This window comes from Paroedura picta, chromosome 7, assembly GCF_049243985.1.
Source record: "Paroedura picta isolate Pp20150507F chromosome 7, Ppicta_v3.0, whole genome shotgun sequence".
NCBI lineage: Eukaryota > Metazoa > Chordata > Lepidosauria > Squamata > Gekkonidae > Paroedura > Paroedura picta.
The window spans coordinates 112,209,186-112,234,563 of record NC_135375.1 but is presented as its reverse complement, the minus strand read 5'-3'; the positions used below and the strand labels follow the sequence as shown (position 1 = coordinate 112,234,563).

Genomic DNA, 25,378 nt, shown 5'->3' with positions numbered 1-25,378 from the left:
TCACTGGTGATCTTCAAGCAGCGGCTGGACAGATCTTTCCCCTGGATGCTTGAGGCTGATCCTGCACTGAGCAGGGGGTTGGACGAGATGGCCTGGATGACCCCTTCTTACTCTAGGATTCTAGAACCATGTTCTAGTAGAAGGTGGAGGAATACTTTGGACTCGGGCAGTGGCACCTGTTCTACCATCCTACTCAGGAATAGAAACAAGGCTGATCAGAAGGGCTTTATAAATGCTTTGGATGCATACTTAGTTTTATAGCACTAGTTTCATGGTGCTAGATAGTTTTAATATTTCATCCCCCTTATCCCCAATGCTGGTTTAGTAGCAAGAACCACGCCAATAAAACGGTGCTAGAATGCTTGTAAAAGCAGACCGTTTCTAATAATATGACATTAATTAACCACCATTGAATGCCTGTCCAATTTCTGAAAAAAAAGAAATTGGCTAGGCCTCACGGGACCAAATGGGTCAAGCTGGCATGCTGGATTTGGGCCGGGCAGATCCCAGAGAGAGCAGCTGCTCCGACCACTGGCCCGAGCCAGGCATTTTGCGCCAAATTTAACTATTAGGTAAAGGTAAAGGTATCCCCTGTGCAAGCACCGAGTCATGTCTGACCCTTGGGGTGACGCCCTCTAGCGTTTTCTTGGCAGACTCAATACGGGGTGGTTTGCCAGTGCCTTCCCCAGTCATTACCGTTTACCCCCAGCAAGCTGGGTACTCATTTTACCGACCTCGGAAGGATGGAAGGCTGAGTCAACCTTGAGCCGGCTGCTGGGATTGAACTCCCAGCCTCATGGGCAAAGCTGTCAGACGGCTGCCTTACCACTCTGCGCCACAAGAGGCTCTAATTTAACTATTAAGCAGTGGTTAAAATTAATCCCGTGTGCACTTACTGAGCGAGACAGCCGCCGGAGATGTCAATAAATCTAGAGTGGTTTGAAGCAAACGCCACTAAATCTTAGTCTCTGACTGCTCTCTGGTCGTGTCAGGAGGCGCTCGGCAAGACGAATTTGAGGGAAGGATGAAAAAGGTACGATATTAAACCGCGGCGCTGATAAGTTTAGTTAAGAGCCAGGAGATGTGTCCTTGCTGTGACATTCACCGGCCGATATTTGTTTCCCTTTAAATAATATGCTGCACATCGCCCGAGAATGATGGCCCTCCGCTGGTTGACATTGCGTCTCCCACCAAGGTTACTGGCTCCAGGACAGGCAGTCTCTCCTCGCTGCTTCCCTCTCACACCCTGTCAATAAATATCCACTTGTCTGAGAAAGTGAGATACAGATTTTACAGCTGACACCCGAGCATCTTCATTTCCAGGAGCAATGAGTTTCAACACATGTGAACGTGAAGTGTTGTCTGTGCGAGTTTGGGGGTGGGGAGTTAAAGGGATGCACCTCTGGAGTCTGTTTTGCCATAAAAAGCTGTCATCCCTCTCAGACAGGGGTAGTCAAACTGCGGCCCTCCAGATGTCCGTGGACTACAATTCCCAGGAGCCCCTGCTTGCATTTTCTGGTAGGGGCTCCTGGGAATTGTAGTCCACGGACATCTGGAGGGCCGCAGTTTGACTACCCCTGCCTCAGATAACAGAACCCGAGGTTCTGGCAGCTACGTAGCCACCCCCCTGAAGGACCAACAGCGATCTCTCTGGACTGTAGCCAGCGCATTCTCCTCCCAAAAAAGCCTAACACAGAACTCTCCTGATCAGTTGGCCCACCTGATCCTGAGTGCTCTTTGTCTCTCCTTCTGAACGTTGTGGGTTAATTCAGCGTTGACTGAAAAACAAACTCTACAATTTACGTAGCGTTGATTAAAAAAATTAAATCCCCCAATCGTCACATTGAAATCATGGTTTGTCGTATTCCCGCTGTGTACCGCATCGGTCAGACCCCACCCGGAGTCCTCCGTGCATCTCTGGAAGCCTCACTTCAAAAAGGATGTGGACAAAATGGAGAGGGGGCAGAGGAGAGTGACGAGGATGATCCAGGGCCTGGGGACCAAGCCCTGTTAGGAAAGGCTGTGGGACTTGGGAATGTTCTTTCTTTTTTTGGTCATTTCAGACACTTTAGCAGACCAAGCCAACACCATTAACAGACCAAGTCTAGTATGATTTCTCCACTACGCACCCAGTAGCGGCGAGGTGGCAATTTCTATGAAATTGAATGGTGCCATGAGATCTAACATAATGAAGAGTAATGATCTGCCTCAATCCAACTACCTCTGAAGGTCATCCATCCGAGTGACCAATAATGCCTCCACCCCATGGTCAGGCCAGAAGCTGGACTGGAATGGGGCCATCGTGGAATCTTCCTTGGATGTGTTTTAGTGTTCTAATGTGAGATCTACCTTGGAGTTTTTTTTAATGTTCTTCCTTGGAGTTTTTAAAAATGTTCTAATGTAGAGCGCTAGACCACTAGACCACTAGCAGCGATATAGTGCTATAGCAGCACCATTGAGATGCATTGACTCCATTGAGAATGTCTGAAATGACCAAAAAAGAAACAAAAATCAATTAGCCACTCATCACTAAAATGGAATAGAAAGGCAGTTAGAAAATCCTCCGTGTGCAGCGGTCCAACTGCAATGCACCCATCTTGGAAGAGTGTTTGGAAACTGCACCTAGTGCAGAATGCTGCGACTGGACTGCTGCATGGGGGCGCTACTGGGCGCATACTGGAGCAATCCTATTGGGTTGGTCTGTTAATGGTGTTGGCTTGATCTCTTAAAGTTCTGCATGGCTTTGGACCAGGACATCTGGAAGACTATCTTCTCACAGAAGTTCCTGTCTGAGATCTAAAATCACAGGGAGAGGCCATCATGACTGGGTTATGCATGTAAAGGTTTTTACTGGTCAGCATGCTAATTGTCATTTATTTAAACAGTCATGTTTTTCTGCATGTATTTATGATGGCAGATACTGGAGGGGCAATTCCTCCATTGTGCTAGATGCTCATTGGCAGGCCGTGGTCAGCTGCAGTGTCACCTGACCACCACTCTGGCACATGCTGCTAGCAGGGTCTCATGGGAATTGTAGTTCATGGACATGGAAACTTCAAGAGATTTCTGTTGAGGCACACAGCCTTTTGAAAACACTACAACCTTCCCCCCCTCAGAGGATGCTGTTTCCCGCAGAGAGTGTCTGCAAATGCCTCTGAGGGGCTGAATAAATTAATTTCTGTGTAATATTGCCACAGGAGAGGTGGGAGGGTCTGCGCTGGGTGCCTCAGGCTCCCATTGGTGGACTAGAGCAGGGGTAGGCAAACTGTGGCCCTCCAGATGTCGATGGACTACAATTCCCATGAGCCCCTGCCAGCTTATGCTGGCAGGGGCTCATGGGAATTGTAGTCCATCGACATCTGGAGGGCCACAGTTTGCCTACCCCTGGACTAGAGGCTGTCCCTGACCTATTGGTGTATGGTGGCATACGTTAGGAGAGCAAAAACAGGCGTTTTCATGACCATTGTAAAAGAAAATTCGTTTTAAAGTTAGTTTTAAATACTGCACTGAGAAGATGCAGTGGCTGCTATGAGGTGGAAATACCATGCAGGGTCAAAATTACCACAGTGGCTTTACCGTGGCGAAACCAGCTCCACATGCAGAAATAAAAACACCAGCATCTTTTTGGTTAGACTCTTTGCAAGGCTTCCTGCCATGCATGGTACAGCCTGGTCAATCCAATCTGAAGGGCAGAAGGCAGGGCCTTTTTGGTGGCAGCCCCAGGGAGCTGTGCTGAGCCTCCCTCACGTTTACTCTTGAGGAAGCAAGTGAAGATGGTTGAATTTAGGACTGCCATTAACTGCTTCAGCTTTTGTTTAGTGGCAGTCCAAAGTCTGAATAGTTTTCACTGGGTTTTCAGTAATCGTTTTATTTGTATTGCGAGCCACCTTGAGTTCTATGCAAACATTTCAGATGAGCAGAGATAAATAAATAACAGCCATCTCCAGTGACATCCTGTGAGTTAGTTAAGAGGAGCGTCTTACGTTCTTTTTTCAAGTTACCATGCTGTTTATCCTCGGCATGTGAGTTCACCTGGGAACCTGGCACCTGAATTTAAAGAGGTGGCATGATCCCCTTTGCCCTGTTAACAGTTTCCTTTCTAAAAGTACATGTTTAAAATTGCTGGGGATGATTTAGGAGATTATTTTATGCCTCACGGCATGGAGTTAACAGGTTCATTGGACCAAGGGGTGGCCGAGACCGTTTATGGAAGCTAATAATTAGGTTTCGGAGAGACAAATCATACATTTTCGATGGCTGTTTTGAGAAAATGGGCTGGTTTGCTACAGATGTTGCTCTCCTTTAATTTACCGAGGAGTAATTTTCTGTCCATAAGTCAAGGGAAAATGAAGGGAGCGGCTCCCATTGAATATATGGTATTTTAATTGACTTACTGGAATAAAGTTTGCAAACGGGCACAGGGGGAGTTTCTTGCCTAGTTCCCTTTTGTGAGAAGATTTATCGCTGCCTTCCCTATACGCTGCTTTGAACTTTCAATCACACTATATTCAGGACCCTTAATGGTCTACCTACTTATTGGTATAATACTAAATTTGTAGATTGCCAAAGAGCCAGTGTTGTTAAGCCTATATTTCATGGGCTGTGTAACAAACCATTATCTCAGTCTTTAGCTATTTTTCTTTTGTTATGGATGTGGTTAATAGAAGAAATAAAACCATGTCAAGGCAGTGTAATAAACCTTCTGTTCCCCCAGTAACTGAATTATTCCTGCTAATTACAATCAACATTCTTTCTCCCTGTGTATATATACAGCCACTCCAACTTTGAATTCATCATTCCCCCCTCTTAGTTTTGATATTGCTGATGTACATTTAATCTCAATTTATTTCAGCCAGTCAGATTTACAAAGCTTAATGTATGGAAACAATATTTATTCCAGCAGCTGTTAAAAATCTGTGGATATGGATTAATGTCAGCTTCTAAATGTGCAATGCTTTAGTTAATTCCATCCAAGGACAGATGATATCATCCCGTAGGAAGAAATACATTAGAAACTGTCAGCGGAAGGGTAGTAAAAGGAGGCGATATGTTATAAAGAGGACTCAAAGGTCATTCAAAAAAGAGATATTGCTAATAAGTCAATTAAAATTTTCTCACTGACGTTTTATAAATTTCTGGGTGCGCTCTAAAACATTTTCCGAGTTGGCTAGATTCATATCCTGGAGTAGGAAAACACAAGTCATGTCTGTTCTGCTCAAATCCTATAGGACGTGAACAAATTGGGAATCCCCTCCTTGAAATAATCTACTTGGAGGGAGTGGGAGGGGCTTACCATGCCAAATTTGTTTATTAGGTGTGTTTTGCTACGGGGTTCTGTACCTTAAAATGCTTCTTTTGGGTGCAGCTGTCGCACCTTTGTAGCTGCAAGGCTTGACTTCCATAACTTGCTCTGTTTGGGGTGGTTCTAGATGGCTAGAAGGTTGGGCTAATGCAAAACTTGGGTTGCCAGGTCTTCCCCGGACAGTTGCAGGAGGTGACATGTAGGGTTGCCAGGTCCAGGCTGAGAAACTCCCAGAGAAACTCCCAGAGAGTTGGGCACAGCAAGGTTTAACTACATAGAGTCCAGAGCAGCCTTTTTCAACTGGTTTACCATTGAGAAACCCTTGAAACATTCTTCAGGCTTCCAGAAAACCCCGAAGTGGCGCAATTGTGCAGAATATTGGTTGGGAAGCCCAGCCGTGTGCACGCCCCTCTGGGGCCCCTCCCCTTCTCCCCCTCCAGGCCCATCATTGGCCACTTTGGGAGGAGAGGGCCATATATGGTCATACCAACTGATTGTAAAAATATGAAAAACGACTGAACTCCCACCCTTCCAGGGCCATCAAGAAACCTTGGGGAAACCTGCTCTTCAGGGGAACTGATCTCTGTAGGTTGGAGATGAGCTGTCATTCCCCAGGTCCCACGTGAAGGCTGGCATCTCTACACACAACCCTGTTCCCGTGTTCTTGAAAGAGGTGGATTGTCAGGGATGGAAAATAAACGAGCGTCCGGATAGTTGTTAGGAGTGTACTAGGCCAGCAGTTTTGCCCCAATGTCTTCTGGAAGCAGCCGGCTTTACAGTGGCCCGTAGTGAGCCTACCTGAGAGACAACCCGTGTTTCACCCCTCCGTCGGAGCTCTTACGATGGACGGGGAAGACCCATGTGTTGCCTGGGTATGTGAAGATGCTTTCTTTGGTGACTGCCCTTCACTGCTGGGATTTCCTAGCCCTGCTGACATGGCGGAATCTACTCTAGGGCTCCAATGTTTGCACGGTTACTATTTTCTTTTGGAAGCAGCAAGGAACCCTTTTGCATTTAATATGTCTTGTTTGGGGGGTGGGACAGAGCGAGATCGCCGTTTAAATAAAACATAACTGTGGCAGGGAAAGGTGTTCTTATCACCATCCTGAGCCTTGGAGATGATTTTTGGAGATAAGCAGGGGACAGCATAAATCCTACCAGCATTTAGCTGGAGCTCTTTTAAAACATGACGTCCTTCCAAAGACTTGGGAGGGTGAGCATATTAATCTTGTAAATACAGGATATACAAGGATTCAAGCTGAGCCCCTGAAACAAAGCAAGCCAACAGTTCTTGGCTTGTGTCCTACTATTATTTTCCTCCAGGTGGTGGTGGTGGGGAGACTGTATTTATGTATTCTTCCCTTTTACTACTCTCACACTGTGTTCAACGCTACTGGGGAGTGGGTTCTGAATCTAGGGGAGGGCAGCACTTTGGGAAAAAAGAGGTGGCTTGCTTGATTCATTTTTGTGAGCTCTATGCTCCACTTGTGGATCATGTTGGATGTGAATCATGTTGGAGAGCCAGTTTGGTGTAATGGTTAGGAGTGCGGACTTCTAATCTGGCGAGCTGGGTTCGATTCTGCACTCCCCCACATGTAGCCAGCTGGGTGACCTTGGGCTCGCCACGGCACTGATAAAACTGTTCTGACCGAGCAGTGATATCAGGGCTCTCTCAGCCTCACCCACCTCACAGGGTGTGTGTTGTGGGGAGAGGAAAGGGAAGGCGACTGTAAGCCGCTTTGAGCCTCCTCCGGGTAAAGAAAAGAGGCATATAAGAACCAACTCTTCTTCTTCTTCTACCCCAGTGACATAGGACCGCTCACACTTTGTAGGTTTCAGCACCTCCGTAGAGGAGAGGTCATTGCTCCCTGACAGAGCGTCTGATTGGCATGCTCAAAGATCCAAACCCCAAAATCTGTAGTTAAAAAGCCCAGAAAGTGGGGGATGTAGAAGGCACATACCGGAGACTGTGGAGAGCTGCTGCCATTCTGAATACACTCTAGGGACCAATGGTATAAACATAACAAAATCATGTTATGTTTTTGCCACGTAATACTGCTGCTTTGTTTGTGTCACGCTACTTCATGTTGTACTTTCATCATGTCGTACGTGTTATGTGCTTTGTCCATGCTATGTGCCATGGCGTTTTACATTGTGCATTCCCGCTCTGTGGTTTGATTCTTCTCAATGGTCATGGCTTTGCGTCATTCCATTGGGACTATATGGGGCCTGTTGATCCGCAGCTTTGCTGCCCTGAACCTCAAACTTCCTCCTTCGCTACTGTGTTGGCCCTGCGAAATGCCATCCTTTCCGTCTCAGCATGTGCCTTCACGCGGGGACTGTCTTTGAGTCCAAAACTGTTTGGCACAGAGAGGGACCAGGGGCAAAGTGTAGATAAAGGAGTCATGTTATTTGCATCTTTAGTCTTAGCAAAGCTCCTAGGAGGGCAAGTTAATTATTCTTTCTATAAAGAGGGCTTTCTTCTAATAAATGAAGCCTGATTATTGGGGATAATTGGAGATCCTCACATAAGGCAGCTTCACGTGTCTCTAGCAGAGGTCTCTAGGGGCAGGCGTTTTCTGTACCCCTTGCCTGTCAGGGACACCTCTGAGGCACTGGGCCCAGTGGACTCTTCCCCTGACTGTCCAAGAGCTGTCCCCTACTCCTACAAGGTGCCCCCTACCTTAAATCCCCTCATTGGCCTGCCTCTTGGCTTTTTGTCTCTGCCCCTGAGCACAGGAGGTGAACCGGCTTCTATAGGAACATGGTTTCGGTTGGCGGTCTCTGGGAAATTGTGGTGAGAGCCCCAGTCTCCGTGCGCTGACCTCTCTTGGTGGCTGGAAGTTTGCCAAGTCTGCCATGGCACGTTTAGGCTTCCAATGCTCAGCAGTTATCTCTGCCTTAGGATGACGTTTTGCACATGCTTTGGAGTTGCAATGCCTGCAGCCACCCCGAAGGCGCTGGCCATGGGGACCTGCTCTGTGTACATGCACAGATGTGAGCATATGGTAGAAGGATGCGGAGGGAATTATGACTGAAGTGCCTTAGGCGGAGGTTCTTGGAACTTGGTCGGCATTGCCTTTCTCATCTGTTGAATATATTCTTGGGATCTCTTATTTTCTGACATGTTTTTTTTTTTCTAAGGAAACGTATCTCTGACAGGGGTTGTTTGATCATCCTCCGTTCCCATCTTTCCCAGGAGGAAACCGATACATCAGGATGGGTTGCTCTGTTGCAGCTTATTGACAGTCGGCTCTGCAGTTTCATAAACATTGCCCATTTATCTTACGGAAATACAAGCCCTGTAAACGAGACACATAGGGGGAGGGGGAATGAGCAGAAGGGTACCAATCCAGCTCCCGTCTTCCGCTAGAGTGTGCTTGTGCACATTTCTGCATTTTCCCAGGTCAGGATCAGAATCACACAGAGCCGGAAGAGACCGCAAGGGCCATCTAATCCAGCCCCCCCCCCATCCCTCCACTTCTCAGGGACTTAAAAACCAGGTGCCTATCCAATCTCCTCCAAGAAATTTCCAACGAAGGAGACTCCACAACCCTCTGAGACAGCATAATCCATCTATGAAGAGCTCTCACTGTCAGAAAATGCGTTTTACTATTTAAGTGGAACCTCCTTTCCCGTAATTTGAACCCACTGCTCCTAGTCCTGTTAGAGGCGGCCGCCGCCTGGACACTACGGTTCCCCAGACTATTAATTCTGGGGGAATTGCCATCTTCTGGCAACGGGCTGGACCTGGTGTCAGCCATGGCAACGCTAGGGCTCTCGCAATTTGTTGTTGGCCCTAACCACCAAGCAGGTCACACCCTGGACTTGATTTTCGGAGCAGGGTTGAGTGTGGATCCAGTCACGACTACTGCCGTGCCATGGTCGGACCACTATACCCTGAAGACTCGGCTTAGGTTGCCACCTCCCCCTCAATTGGGTGCCGAGCACATTTCTGCTCGCCCGCGGAGACTTATGGATCCAATTGGATTCCTGAATGCTCTGCGGGACCCAATGCCTCCCGGCACTTCTCTAGATGGACTGGTCAGCGACTGGCATGACAGAATGCTGGCAGCCATTGATGAAATAGCTCCCAAACGCCCTCTCCGACCTCATCTCAAGCGGGCTCCATGGTATACGGAGGAGCTCCACCAGAAGAAACAGGAACTGAGACGGATAGAGCGAGTTTGGAGGAAGACTCATGACGAAGAATCGAGAGCATCTTATAGAATGCAGTTAAGAGCCTATGAGATGGCGGTGAAGTCAGTGAAGCAAAACTTTTACTTGACTAGCATCGCATCTGCGCACTCACACCCGGCACAATTATTTAGGATAGTCCGATTTCTCACCGCCCTCGAGGAAGGGCGCCAAAATAATAGCCGATTGGACATTAGCTGTGAGGCATTTGCGAGTCACTTCGCAGACAAAATCTCGAGGCTTTGCCGTGACCCTCCTTCAGCTTTAGACACAGAAAGTGAACTAGAGGCCCCTTGGCCTTCTTTAGAGAGGACAATGAGTCACTTCAGACAGCTTTCACAAACTGAAGTGGACAGGATGCAGCAACAAGGCCAACCACTTGCCCACTAGACCCATGCCCATCAAAAGAAGAATATTTCCCTCTGGGAAATAATTAACCTCTCCCTCTCAACAGGAGAATTCCCGGAGGGTTTAAAGGAGGCAGTGGTATGCCTGTTACTCAAGAAACCATCCCTGGCTGGACTTCTGCAACTCACTTCAAAAAGGATGTGGACAAAATGGAGAGGTTTCAGAGTACAGCAACAAGAATGGGGGACCAAGGCCTCTGGGGAAAGACTGAGGGAGTTGGGAATGTTCAGCCAGGAGAAGAGGAGGTTCAGAGGGGACATGATTGTTCTATTTGGATATTTGAAAGGTTGGCACTTAGGGGAGGACAGGGAAATATTCCTGTTGAGAGCAGAGGATAGGACCCGCAGTGATGGGTTTAAACTAGATGGGGAACGATACCAACTAGATATAAGGGGAGTGGGAATTTCAGTCAGAGTAGTTCAGCAGTGGCATCAACTGCCTAAGGAGGTAGTGAGCTCCCCTCACTGGCAGTCTTCAAGCAGTGGCTAGACAGATAATGCTGGCAGGGGCTCATGGGTATTGTAGTCCATGAACATCTGGAGGACCACAAGTTGACTACCCCTGATCTAAAGAACAATAAAGACCACAGAAGAAGAGCTGGGTTTTTGTACTCCCCAAAGAGTCTCAAAGCAGCTTACAAACGCCTTCTCTTCCTCTCCCCACAGCAGACTCCCTGTGATGTAGGTGGGGCTGGGAGAGCTTTAAGAGAATTGCTCTGCAAGAACAGCTCTAAAAGAACTGCGATTAGCCCAAGGTCACCCAGCTGGCTGCACATGGAGGAGGGGTGGGGAATCAAACCCGGTTCTCCAGATGAGAGGCCGCCTCTCTTAACTGCAATACCATGCTGGTTCTCAAGGCCTAATCAAGTCTTTCACTCTCATAATGTAAAACCAGATGTGCTTTATTATGAAATAAGTAGGCACTTAGACATAAAGTTTCATGAAATCAAAGAAATGAGATGAAGTTGGGGTGAGGGGGGCATTTATATATCAACCCTTCCTCTGATACAGGCAGGGCCAGGGTTCAGGTAACAATTAATTGTTGTTGTTCTTAATCCTATATTAAAATAATTAAAAGAGCTAGTAGGACCTTAGAAACAAACAAGTTTTTTATTTTTGGGAGGGGGGATACATTCTCAAGAATAAAAGTGTCCTTGATGAAGGGGTCTTTGACTCTTGAAAGTTCATACCCTGCAAATTTGGATGGTCCTTCAGGTACTCCTGGACCTACTTCTAGTTGTTCTGCTGCAGATCCACAGATCAGCCGGAGCCAGCATTTTTAGCCATAAAGCTGACCCGTAAATTCTTTTAAATAGTTCCATCATACAACCTTTCCAGAAGCCCCCGAGTCATTGCAGATTCCATTGATGTGAATCAGAACCCAGTTTTAGAAAGGCAGCCGATGTATAAGGTGAGCACAGAAAGCTAGTTCAGAATGTTGTGTATTGCTACAGTTATGGGCAGAAATACCTTGTTGCTGTTCCAGAGTTATTCTTTGTAAATGGCATCTCCAACAGAGAAAAATTGGTATTTTATTTTCTGTATATGTTCCCCTCCCCTAGAATTTATTTTATTTTATAGAGCCAGTTTGGTGTAGTGGTTAGGAGTGCGGACTTCTAATCTGGCAGGCCGGGTTCGATTCTGCACTCCCCCACATGCAGCCAGCTGGGTGACCTTGGGCTAGTCACAGCACTGATAAAGCTGTTCTGACCGAGCAGTGATATCAGGGCTCTGTCAGCCTCACCCACCCCACAGGGTGTCTGTTGTGGGGAGAGGAATGGGAAGGCGACTGTAAGCCGCTTTGAGCCTCCTGTGGGTAGGGAAAAGAGGCATATAAGAACCAACTCTTCTTCTTCTTCTATAACATTATGACTATCATCATCATCATCATCTTATTATTATTATTATTATTATTATTATTATTATTATTATTATTATTATTATTATTATTATTATTATATTTATTTCCCGGCACTCCCCGTGGGTCATGGCGGGTAACAATAGCCTTTGTCCCCATTAAAATACCCATTAAAAGACTTACATTACATTATTACATTTCTATACCAGCCTTCCAGAATGGCTCAGGTTGGTTCACACAGGACAATTAAGAATTAATAATGGATTAAAAGCAACCTAATAAATGAGCATCAACATTTAACAGTCTATTTAGCGGTTCCTCAAGTTTCCCCTTTCCAGGCAAACCCATACAAACCCAGGGCGGAGCTAAAGAAAACACCTGGATCCCTACGTGGAAGTCCACGTAGGTTGTAAAACTTTTACATGTAAAAACTATATTAAAACATCTAAGCCATCTGCTTAATTGCTAATAATGTGTTTCTGCTGGGCCTCCTTCTTAATCAAATACTTTTCAGTTTGCTTGCATTGATGGTTATCAAAAAGGGAAGTGATTTCTGAAGTGGTGTAGGGAAAGTTCTTCCCCCTTCCTGGCTCCATGTTCCCGGTGTGGTGGTCTTTTTTTGGTTTAGCAGACTCTTTTTGGGGAATGAGAAGCACCTGCTAAGAACTGGGAGCAGTAACACATATTGATAACTTTAATTTTGTATCCAGGTGCGGTGGCTGCTGCAGAAGGAACCAGAGGTCAGTTTAATTAAGATCAGCCCTTTTCTCTCAGATGCTCCACAATGAATTGTTGTCACCAGGGGCCTCCTCATCCTTTTGTCCGATGCCAGCAGCTGGTGACAGCTTGGCAAATTATGAGTTCCTTGGCTTAAAACAGACTAAATTGCAGACAAAACAAGCCATCAGCTGAGTAAATACCGCACCCCTGTTTGACTTCATTGGAAGGAGGGAGGTTAGTGTGAGTGCTTAGTGTTCATAATTACTAGTAAGAGGCAAATAGTAGGCTCAGGCTGACTGGAGATTGTTCCATTATATCCAATTAACACCCACTTGATTGTTCTTAATTACTTGGGTCTGATGGTAGCGGAGCAGAGATGTCGTTTTTTTCGAGCAGTCTGCCACCACCTGGGTCACCGACATCCCCGTGCACAATGGCGGAACGGTAAGGTCATTGTGGAAGAGCCCTTGAAGATTCTTTGTGTAATTTCAGAAAAGACGTCTTCTGTGTACCAATGTACCTGTTCCCTCATCAACTTAAATAGCTAAACACGGGAACGGTTGGGGTTTTCTCCTGGGCCAGTTTTAAGGGAAACCATTAGCAGAAATGGGAATTTCGGCATAGTTTGTGAACGAAGCATGCAGGTTAGCAGGAACAGCCTCCTGACATAAATGTAATGGTGGTGGCAGTGGTTGTTGTTGTTGGAAAAGGCAATGTCTGGTATGCAACGAGAAGGAGAGAAGAAGAGCCTGAAGGGGGCAGCAAGAGGACCCTTAGATAGGCCAGTGAGGTCAGGGCCTTTCTCTCCTGCTAAGTGTTAGTTCTTGTCTGTCTCCAGATTGCTACTCTTAGGGGCAGTTTCCTGCTTCTCCTCGGAAGCTTCTCTCTCATTCTCTCTCTGCTGGACAGCCATGTAGACAGGCTATCTCTATCTCTCCTCTGCATTACCCAGTATGGTTGTTCCTTAAATAAATCCTTTTCTCCTAATCCTAAAATACAGCGTGTGCATATCCATGACTTATTTACTCTGCTAACAGTTATTGGTGGTAACAGTAGTAGTAGTATTAGTAGCGGCAGCAGCAGTAGCAGTAGTCGTAGCAGCAGTAGTCGCAGCACTACTACTACTACTAGTAGTAGTAGTAGTAGTAGTGGTGGTGGTGGTGGTGGTGGTGGTGTTAGGTGTGAAGTCGTGTCCGACCCATCACGACCCCATGGACAATGATCCTCCAGGCCAGGGGTAGTCAAACTGCGGCCCTCCAGATGTCCATGAACTACAATTCCCAGGAGCCCCTGCCAGCATTCGCTGGCAGGGGCTCCTGGGAATTGTAGTCCATGGACATCTGGAGGGCCGCAGTTTGACTACCCCTGCTCCAGGCCTTCCTGCCCTCTGCCACTCCTTGAAGTCCATTTAAGTTTGCACCAACTGCTTCAGTGACTCCATCCAGCCACCTAGTAGTAGTAGTAGTAGTAGTAGTAGTAGTCATCAGTTGCCTTTCTCACTAAGAATCAAGGGGGACTATGTTGTGCAAGTCTAGTGCAATCAATAGGATGGGATACCCAGTGAACAATAGAAGCCTGAAAACTAACAAAAATCTCAAGCAGAACTTAAATGTGCCCAGTTGGAATAGGCAATAAGGAAGACGGGTATTTGGGAGCAGGGGTAGTAAATAAATAAAGCATGCCCTAACCTGAGTAGCCCAAGCTAGCCAGATCTCAGAAGCTAAGCAAGTTCAGCCCTGGCTGGTTCTTGGATGGGAGACCACTAAAGAAGTCCAGGGTTGCACTGCAGAGGCAGCCAAGGGCAAACAACCCCTGTTTGTCTCTAGCCCTGACCTGGATGGCCCAGGTTAGCTTGATATCATCATGTCTCAGAAAGTCATCTGGGTCAACCCTAGTAACTACTTGGGTGCGAGGCCAAGGAATAGAAGAAGAAAAGTTGGGTTTTGTACCCCATTTTTCTCCACTCTAAGGAGTCTCAAAGCGACTCACAATCTCCATCCCTTCATCTCCCCACAACAGTGAATTTGTGAGGCGAGTGGGGCTGAGAGAGTACGAAGAGATCTGTGACTGGCCCAAGGTCACCCAGCAAGCTTCATAGGGAGGAGGGAATCAACCCCCCCCCTCCAGTCTTCCAGAGTAGAGTCCACAGCTCCTCTTGAAAGCACTTTCCACCCTTGAAATGATACCCTTCCAACTCTGTGGTTCTATCTTTCAGGAGCTGATCAAAGCCTATAATTCTTTGCAGGAATCTCTGCTCAAAAATGGTTCACAACAAGTGGCCCACAATTGACCCTGGTCCTGAACGTGTCTCTGAGCAAACATGATCATGGAAAGGATTGCGCTGGCTGCTTCTGGCTGGAACGGCCTCTTCGGTGGCCGAAGCGCACAATCCTAGTGGAAAGGTGTGTTGTGGGGTTTTCCCCTCCAAGCCGCCTGATTTTAAATATTTCCCCCAGGGCCTGTTCTGGGAAGAGCGGTGACTGCAAATGCTGCGGAGTTCCTGAAGCTTTCCATCCTGTAGTATGAACCAAGATCTTTATTCCCCGTAGTCTGTAACAATGTAGGTTAACAGTTCTGATCTGCACCACACAGGTGTCCTTTAAGGGAGTGCTTTAGGAAGTTGTACTCAATTTAACTTAGGACATAAGTAATATTTCCAATTCAGAGCAATGGTTTAGAACCTGGCTAAATGTCCTCCTGGCTAAGAAATTGCCCTAGTTTCCTTACTAAATGTTATTTTATGTATTACGTTAATGGCCTCATTCTCTTAGATATGGTAGAATGGCTATATCATCCGGGCTCGTCTTTATGATGTCCTTTGGTTTTTCCAGGCTGTCGTTCAGGCATTGAAGTGTGTGCTGTTATCTCCATTTCCGGAAGTGTTGATTTTTATGGACTTGGTCAGATTGAGAGTGGGTGGGCAGGAAGGGATGTGTCGATGTTTGTCTCTTGTGGCCCTTCCTTGCATACCCAGGGAATTCCTAATTGCCACTGTAGGTAGGTGAATTTCCTCCCAGCAAAGCTGGATTCTGGAGATTTGGGGTGGGGGGATCATTTGGGCATGAAATTGGGGTCACTTTGGGTGGGCAGGTAGTTGTGAGTTCCTGCATAGTGCAGGGGGTTGGACTAGATGACCCTGGAGGTCCCTTCCAACTCTATGATTCTATGTTTCTAAGTCCTTTCCCTCCCCGTCTGTTGTTCTTTACACACTTAGTACAATGTCTCACCATTGGCAGAATGTGAGCAAAGCTGCTGATGGAAGGGTGAAATACCTGACCTTTACCTTTTCCTCTCCCTTGGAACATCTTCCTACCCCACCCACCCCAGATGTAACTGTTGGGGAAATCTGTTTCTGTGTATCTCAGAAGTGTGCATTTAGCAAGTCTCTCAGCTCTTACTTGTCCCCAAAATTGAACTTCCTTGGTCTTGCTCAGGGGTAGTCAAACTGCGGCCCTCCAGATGTCCGTGGACTACAATTCCCAGGAGCCCCTGCCAGTGAATGCTGGCAGGGGCTCCTGGGAATTGTTGTCCATGGACATCTGGAGGGCCGCAGTTTGACTACCCCTGGTCTTGCTGGTGCCACTGGACACAAACTCATGACTCACATCTCTTGTTATGTGAATTTGCATGCTGGTTTCCTGCCGTTCACAGATCATATCAACAGATTTAATCCAACCTCAGCTATAATTTCCCCAGTTACTTGTGCCTCTTGACTCCTCCTCGGTTTAACCCAGGGGTAGTCAAACTGCGGCCCTCCAGATGTCCATGGACTACAATTCCCATGAGCCCCTGCCAGCATTTGCAGTTTGACTACCCCTGGTTTAACCGGATACTACAACGACTTGCTATTTAGCCCATGCTGCTTCAACGATGAGTTTTAACCATGACATGTTTGATATTTTTGATCTTAGCTGCACGTTTTGTATTTAAATATTCCTCTTTTTGTATCCATCCACTATTTTAAGTGTGTATTTAAACTTTGGTCCGAATGACTGTAAGTAAACCTTGACTTTGACTTGATGCATCTTGACTCGAATGAGTCCTTCCTGGTGGTTACCCTCTACCTGCACGGCTTGGTGGAAGGTGTCTTGACTCGCTGTATCTAGCAAAGTCTGCAGGCACATGAAAGAGCCTTCCCAGAGTGGAGCTTGGTTGGTCTTCCAGGTGCCCCTGCTGGCCTCCAGCTAGGGTTCGGTGGTTTGCCACTCCTTGGCTTCTTCAGCGATCGCGGAAGGCCAAGGCGGCCAGGGAACACTTCCCTTCTTGTTCTCCATCTCCCGGGGAACGTGTCAATACAGACTGATATCCCCATACCTATGTGAGCCTGTGGCCAGTATTATACTATTAATATATATAAGGACTTGTCATGATGAAAGAACTGAAAACGGAGATTACCTGGATTCCGTTTTGACAGAAGTCCTAAAGAATAAAGAAACAAGGAAAACCACAAAAATAGGACATTTCTCTTTATTTATCATATCGCCAGTGGATAGGTCTGTTTCTCTCTGTTTGCTCCATCTCTTGCAAGCACAAATGTTAATTATAGCTAACCCCCTTTTCTTCCTCAGTGGTGTTTTTTTATCATATAAATAGTCCCTCAGGATCAGTGTTTCATGGAGGCTTCTTTACTGCTCTATGGCTGCCACTGAGGAAGAAAACAAAGCACCCAACCCTTCTTGGTGGTTTTCCATCCAAGCACTAATGGGGACCAACTCTGAGGCCGGTTGAGAGCCATCTCACCTTTGCCATCTGGGTCAGAAGAAATTTCCAGTTGATTTACGGCAAAGTTATAGTGCCCCCACAGGGTTTATAAGACAAAAGACGAACAGAGGTGGCTTACCATTGCCTGATTCTGCATGGTGACCCTAGCCTCCCTTGGTGGTCCCCCATCCAAGTACTAACCAGGGCTGATCCTCGTCGCTTCCACCAATCTTAGGCTAGCCCGGGCCATCCAGAACACGGCACAAGATTTTATACCCCATGTATCCTTATCCATTGTTGTTCCTCTATATATTTGTGAAACAGCTTGGGGGGTGGGACGTGTCCGGCTGCCCAAGTTGGAATAGGGCCCCTGCAGCTCCCGCCCTCCATCCCTGGACTCTAGCCTCTTTGCTCTCAGACGTGCCTCAGTGCCTGGAGCCAGCAGCAGGTAAGGGGAAAGGGCCCTGGGCAAAGGGTCGTGGTGGAGGACTTGTAACGAGGCCCTCTTGGCCTGCTGGGCTGGGCCTGCTCACAAGGGTCTCCCGGCCTGCTGACTGCCTGCTAAAGAGCTCTGTCCTGGGCCTGCTAATGAGCTGCCCAGCCCCCGCCCGCCCCACTTGATCCGGCTGCGAGCTGCGGCCCAAAGCCACCTTAAGCTGCCTGGCTAGGGGCCTGGGGAGGGGGCCCTTTCAGGGCCCATTCTTAGGAAAAGGCTTTGAAGCTAGTTAATCCTAAATCCGAGGCTTTCTAGAGACGCTCTGGGGATTCCCCGTAGAATAGCAGTTCCGATATTCTGTGGCACTCCCTTCTTTGAAGGCTTCTTCTATATTCTCATGGATGAGATTGGGCTGGAAGTGGCAAAATACATTTCATTCCTATTGTCTATGTTCGGGTGGGGGGAGGACTTCCTAAACTGAAATTAAAAGGCCTCGCTTTGGGATGCTGAGATGTGAGCAGCTTTATCATCCCTTCTACACTCCCCGTCTTGTTCTCCATCTCCTGCAAACACAAATGTTAATTATGGCTAACAAAGCAGTTTGGCGGGAAGTGTTTGTACGTTAAAAAAAAAAGCTAACCCAATCTGTGAGATTTCCTCTTGCAGTGAGTGAGCTTTGAGTCAAAGTTCAAAAGTCAGGAATCAAATAGCGTCAGTTATCAAATTATGTGGATGATTCTAATAAAAGCGTCTGGTATTTCATTCAACACTCTCTTGGTATTCTGGCATCTTCTAATAGGAGAAGAAAAGGTGATAGCCAGGAATAAATTAAAACTGACTGCCAGTGTTCATGTTATTTTTTAAAAAAAATCAACAAATCTGTTTGGTTTTGGAGAGTTTTGATGTGGCGCACTGAGGAACGTACTGGCTGTACATTTTAATCATCTTAACACAACACAAAGACCTACTTTCAAATATTATTAAGGGTCGTAGAAGTGAGGGAGACCGGTGTGCGAGACTGGCACCAGGGGATTGTGGTACGTGGCGGACAGTGGAGAACAGGGCAGCCTGTGGTCGCATGGTTCATGTCAATATCCAGAGCTCTCAATGTCTGTGTCGGCCTTCTACTTGGTATCGTAGCAAGAATCAGAACACGGGGACTTGCAGATGGACTTTGGCCTCAGGTTCCCCGTGGAAATTCAGTGGCCTCTTTATTTGCAGCCCTTGAAATGTCTTGCTATTTGACTTCTTAACGGTACTGATTTTCTGGGGGACTTCTCATAGAATCACAGAGTTGGAAGGAACCTTCAGGGTCATCTAGTCCAACCCCCTGCAGAATGCAGGAAAGTCACAACTGCCTGACCACCCACAGTGACCCCAATTCCATGCCCAGATGATACCACCACCACCACCACCCTTGCCCAAAACCAGAATCCCTGGCCAGGAAATTCCCTGGAGGAAATTAGCTTTCCGATCCCAAAGTGGCAACTGGCATTTACCTTGGCATGCCAGAAAAACCTGACGCAATCCCTTCTGCCCACCCACTCACAAGAAAGTCCCTGTACCCCTGCCCCGTGTCACTGTAGGATACCATTCCTGTTACGGAGCCTGCCAGAATGAGGCTTGGTGTAGCCATGAAACCCAACTGCGGTGAGCTTGAGAGGTCAATGGAACGGATGACCGGGTCACCGATCAAGACGGGCCAAAAGTCAAAGGAATAGGGAAGCAAAGCCAAAGAGAATAGTTCACACCCTGGTCTACATACAGGTGCCCAAGGCCTATCCTCCACTCAGGTCCAAAATGTCCTGCTAGAATCCAGTAAGGAAGACTTTATCCTTTCTATCTCCATTTTATTTCTGCCACTCTAGAGGCTCCCCCCCATCCCCAACACCCAAAAATGAATGCGTCAGTAAAGGATTTGACAGCGTGTTACGACAGTCATCAATCCTTGTGAGCCCTGGAGCCATAAATAAGCTTCATACCGCTCCACACTAAAGAGGACAGTTACTCTTCTGCAGGACATTGAAAATGTCACGGCGAGGGAATTGTTTGTCTGCGTCTCCAGGACAACCCCGCCAGCGCTTCCCCCGCTCCCTTCCACGCCAAAAGGTTTTGTTCTTTGTCGGTCGTCTTTTTTGTTGTTGTTTTAAACAGGAGCTCTTTTATGGCAATAAAACAGAGTCCACATCGCCTCAAATTTCCAAAGCCATTATTCTAATTACCACGAGGTGCTCTGGATTGATGAGCTGAGCTTTTCCGCCAGGGCCGGTGGCAGTTAATTCCGGTGACCTGTGCGGCTCCTGAAGTCTCCTTGCGAGATGGAGTCTTGGAGGTTCGATTATTAGTGACATCTTGTAAGTGAGAAGAAGCTTATCTCTCCAGAGAGGGTTGATAACTTGAGACAAGGTTTAACTAGCAAGTGGCGAGACAGTTTCTGGAAAATAAATAAATAAAAACTGCATGCGCGCACACGCGCGCACACACACACACACACACACAAACACACTGCCATGCCGTGCCGCCTTCATCCCTGATCCTTGCTGGAAGGGCCGGGTAATGAGAAAATACCCGACTGCCACAATTTCACAAGTTGTAAACTCACCGGTAGCCTTCAGCTGTAAATTCTGAGGTGCCTCTTTCCACTCTGCCTTATCTAATAAATTGAGAAAATATTTGCCCTGCCATTTTCCAGGCCTGAACAGCCAGTGTGTGTGTGTTTGGGCGTGTGTGTGTGTGTGGGGGGGGGGAGCGGAGGTATTTAGCATGCAAGTTCTGTCTTGGAGACCTCTGGATGAGTCTCGGTTGGATCCTGCTTCAGCCACACGGACAAGAGTGGGGGAGGAGATCAAATCATCTTTACACCATCAGTGTGGTGGGTTCTCCATCTTTGGAAATTTTTAAACAGAGGCTGGATAGCCGTCTGACGGAGAGGCTGATTCTGTGAAGGCTCAAGGGGGTGGCAGGTTACAGTGGATGAGCGATTGGGCTGTGAGTGTCCTGCATAGTGCAGGGGGTTGGACTAGATGACCCAGGAGGTCCCTTCCAACTCTATGATTCTATGATTCTAGTGGCATGTGTGTGGGTATGAGTATGCGTGTGCTAGAAATGCCCATTCTAGGTCTCTTTTTTGTGTGTGTGTTGGGGGGGGGGGTAGTTCTCCATGCCTTCCACAACATCAGACCTCGTCTATTCAGAGTATTTTGTCTACCTGGATATTTCCACGGTTCCTTCAGGTAACCATAGTGAATGTGTTGTGTTTCCTATATGGACTGTGGGAGGTAATTCTGAGAGAGCCTCCACCTTAGGCTCACCAGTTTTGGGAACCCTTTGAAAATATTTTGGCGCTGTGCAATCTGCAGATCTTCAGAATCAAGGTGTGTTGAAAGCAAAACGCCAAGGACATGGCAGACTGGCTGTACCTGTTCTAGTGTGTATTGTTACTGTGCCTTTAATAGGCCATTAGGAGTTCCCGTACGGAGGAAGGTTAGGTGCAAAATGAGTCAATATACGTTGTGAGTTTCCTTTCACTTTTGCCAGTGGTTACCAACATGGTTAATAAAGAGTCGTCTAATCCAGTGGTCCCCAACCTTTTTATCACCGGGGACCAGTTAACACTTGACAATTTTTCTGAGGCCCGGGAGGGGGAGTCTTTTGCCGAGGGATGTCACCACCGGCTGAGCCCCTGCTCTACTTGCTTTCCCACTGGCGCCCCTGACTTCCCGCCACCTTCTGGGGGGGCGCTACCAGCAGCAGCTATGCAGTGCCATGCCGAGGGGGAACCCCAGCCAGTCAAGTCTTTATTATTATTACGGTACTAGACCAGTAGTCAAATTACAAGGTACATAAAAAAATCTGATAAAAGAATAAAGAATCATTGATAACTTAAATATTATAAAAGATAAAAACATTCCACCTATAAGAATAATTCTGGTTTTAAAACTCACAAGCATTATCTCAAGCTACCTAAGTTGCTCCAAATCCAACCAGCTCTTCCTTGTTTTGATTGCTCTCCAAGCAAATCTGGCCATAACATGGCGGCTGCTGGAGAGCACCAAAGGTGAGCCGGCGGCAGAGTGGCAGTGCCGCTCCTGAGTCAGCAGCCAGGGAAGAGGACGAGGAGGAACCGCGGCCTGGTACCGACTGATCCATAGACCGGTACCGGTCCCCGGACCGGGGGTTGGGGACCACTGGTCTAATCCATTTGTTGGCGGCCACTAGATCTGCTACATGCGTATGAAGATTTTCATATTCCTGGTCTAAACGGTACGTTTGTCAAGAACATGTTGTCACGTGTTCATGCCTTGTTGATTTTATGACCTGTGTTGTACTTGTGTTGCCCACGCTTATTTGATCTTTTCCATGTTGGAGTTACCCTGTTTTGTAATGGCTGTTTTGCTAGCTGTGTTTGACCAAAGAACGATATTATTCTACCTCTGTAACCCCTGGGAGGCTGGCAGTAAAGTCTCCTTGGTGCCTCTCCACTACCTTTTGACCCTGGGTAGGAGTAGACAGTGCTCCTCTCCCCTTTTCCCTTAGCAGACCTGTTCAATGGGAAAGTGACTGATTGCCCCTGAATTTTGGCACCAAGGGGTGCTTGGGAAGGGGGCCTAGGTGGGTCTTTGCTGTCCCATGTTTTGGCAAAGTCTTCATATACTTGTTTCACTAACCCCTTAATAAAGAGATTTCTTCAACCAAGGGTTGCTTATTGGGTATTCGACTGGAACATGACAATGTTATTCATTATTGTCCCAATTTCAAGTAAAGCCATACAGGGATGGGGGTTTCATGCAGTGAACAGCCTTCCATTAATGACTTGTCTCTGAAGTGCTATGGTCATTTGAAGTGGTACAATTTTTCTCTCCACCCTTTCCCACCAAGCAATCTTCTTCCAAGGCTGGTTTTTGTTTTAACATTCTAAGCCTAGCGCTTTAGTGCTATAGCAGCACCAGTGAGATGCCTTGACTCCATGGGGCACTATAGCACTCAATTTAGAATGTTTTTTAAAAGTCCACAGAAGATTGTGCAGTGAAAAAGGGTGTGTGTGTGTGGGGGGGGGAAGCAGCTTTCTAGGAATGGTCCATGGGATATTGTGCTTTCATTAGTGGACTTTCTTGTCATTACCGTTTACCCCCCAGCAAGCTGGGTACTCATTTTACCGACCTTGGAAGGATGGAAGGCTGAGTCGACCTTGAGCTGGCTGCTGGGATCGAACTCCCAGCCTTATGGGCAAAGCTTCAGACAACATTTCTGCTGCTTAACACTCTGCACCACAAGAAGCTCCATTGCTTAGCACTTGACAATGTTTTGATTTTGTTCTTTTTTGGGGGGGGTGTTTATATATTTTACCACAAAATATTTAATAATAATAATAATAATAATAATAATAATAATAATAATAATAATAATAATAATAATAATAATAATAATAATAATTTGTACTTGAGTGGTATGTTTTGGTAGGTACATACTGTGTTGTATATTTTTTGTACTAGTCTGTTGTCAACTCTAATAAATATACATAAATATATAACATGGAATAAGTAGTAATGATGAAAAATAATATATTCACAAAATAGATTAGTTATAAAATATTTGAAGTAAGAACTATTATGATGAAGAAAGATGGAGAGAAATCCTTTGCTTTTTGATGGCTTTTAAATACATGTTATAATAAATAAATACATCTAAATAAATAAATACTAATGTACAGTAATGAATGCTATGATTTCTCATATACTATACTTTTCTTTCCTGTACCTTTCTTACATGTTTATCTTTTTTCTTTTAAAATAAAAAAAAATCTGTTTAAAAAAGCACTGCAACCAACGCGCAAGACAAAAAGATCTTTAAAATGACCATAGCCTCCTTATAAAACGAGAATGAGACAAATGCAAACAGAGAAACATTTTGGAACAGAACTTGGAAAATCTCCACCCTAGACGCACGAGCCCTTTGAAATGCAAAGCAGTTAACAAGCCAACCCCAATGATACCAGCCTTTTAAATCCTTTTGAATCCAGATGATAAAAACAAAGACAACTTTTTTTTAAAGAACTAGAAAGAAAGAAAGAAAGAAAGAAAGAAAGAAAGAAAGAAAGAAAGAAAGAAAGAAAGAAAGAAAGAAAGACTTTCCCTACAACATTGCCAGGCAAGCACATAAAAATCACAGAAGAAACATGAAAGCCAGACCAGCCCAGAATAGCAGCAATACTGAGGGCACTCCCTAAAATGTGTCTCTGAAACTATAGGCAGACCTGCTTCTCATCCTCTTTTGCCCATGCCATAGAGCAGTGGTCCCCAACCCCGCGGACGGAGACCGGGACCGATCTGTGGATCAGTCGGTACTAGGCCGCGACTCCTCCTCGTCCTCCTCCCCGGCTGCTGCCTTGGGGGCTGCCCTGCCACTCTGCCGCCGGCTCACTTTTGGTGCTCTCCAGCGGCCACCATGGCTGGAGCTCCCCCTCCGCATGGCACTGCGCAGATGCTGCTGGCAGCGCCCCCCAGTGGGCGGCAGGAAGTCAGGGCAATGGCAGGAAAGCAAGTGGAGCAGGGGCTCAGGCAGCAGTGGTGACATCCCTCGGCAAAAGACTACCCCCCCCCCCCGGCCTCAGTAAAATTGTCAAGCATTGACCGGTCCCTGGTGCTAAAAAGGTTGGGGACCACTGCCATAGAGGGCTATGAGAATCCTTATGACTGGACAGACAGTTCAAGGGCTCCCTCTGTCATCTGATCCCATTGCTTGGCAAACCTGAAAAAAAACTGAATAAAAACAGGCCCAAGAGCCTTAAAATGGAGGACCCAAATAATCCGGGGAATCAGCATACAGTTTTCTAGAATCCTGACTACCATTTCAGCTGACCAAGGTAGTTTTGGCTTGGAAATATCTGGGTTCACCTCTCTGTTTCGGGGGGCCCAAAGTGCAGGCATCAGTTCCCATGAGGTGGTCTTCCTTAAGAGACATGCGTTTTAGGTTTTAGGCCCTCATGTGGCCCAAAGGTTGCGTTGAAGTTAGTGGGACTTGTTTGTGGCCAGGCAGAGAAGTTTGAATTGCCGGATGTTTGCACCCAAAGTAATGGGGGTTTGTCAGTGAATTCAGCAATTATATTGTGTCCTTACAGAAGGCAGCTAGACTGCGTGCTTATCGATAAGCACCTTATCTGCTCATCTAATGGTGGTGAAGTTCTGTGTTCGCCTTCATGCTATAGATCAGGGGTAGTCAAACTGCGGCCCTCCAGATGTCCATGGACTCCAATTCCCAGGAGCCCCTGCCAGCGAATGCATTCGCTGGCAGGGGCTCCTGGGAATTGTAGTCCATGGACATCTGGAGGGCCGCAGTTTGACTACCCCTGCTATAGATGCTAGTTTACAGGGAAAACATGTGGTTGCCCCATGGCTGAATTTCACTGTAAAGTTCTTACCTTGCAAAACTTCAGTCTGCAGAACTGGAGTGTTCTGTAAGCAAGGGAGCTGTTCAAGCCATTTTTGCTGTCTCTCTCTCTCTCTTTAAGCCTCTCCTTGTTAATTAGAAGTGTACATATTGGGAAATTAACTATGAAATACTAAAAATGATAAATTATTCCATATTTGAACGTATAAATTAAAGGTTTAGTGTATATAAAATTTGTCATGTTTAATTGCAAGTTCAATTAAAATTCAGAATAATGATGATTTATACAGGTTTCTGTGTAATTTGATATTCATTAGCTTAGCCAGACACATGCTGATATTAGCTCGTTAATTATGTTTCCTTTTGTTGAA

At 46.6% G+C, this 25,378-nt stretch overlaps 1 protein-coding gene across 3 annotated transcripts in view; it reads left to right on the top strand.

Annotated features, from left to right (window-relative positions):
- The window catches only part of LRMDA (leucine rich melanocyte differentiation associated), a 941,975-nt gene that overhangs the window by 365,124 nt on the left and 551,473 nt on the right, over positions 1-25,378 (top strand). Inside the window, exon 1 of one of the 3 annotated variants that reach the window (XM_077345967.1) lies at positions 12,767-12,928. The exons of the other annotated variants lie outside the window; for them this stretch is intronic. Within the exon in view, the coding sequence (XP_077202082.1) occupies positions 12,861-12,928 (68 nt within the window). The 5' untranslated portion in view covers positions 12,767-12,860. Of the gene's footprint in view, positions 1-12,766; positions 12,929-25,378 lie in introns of those variants that run through there. 3 annotated transcript variants of the gene reach the window in all.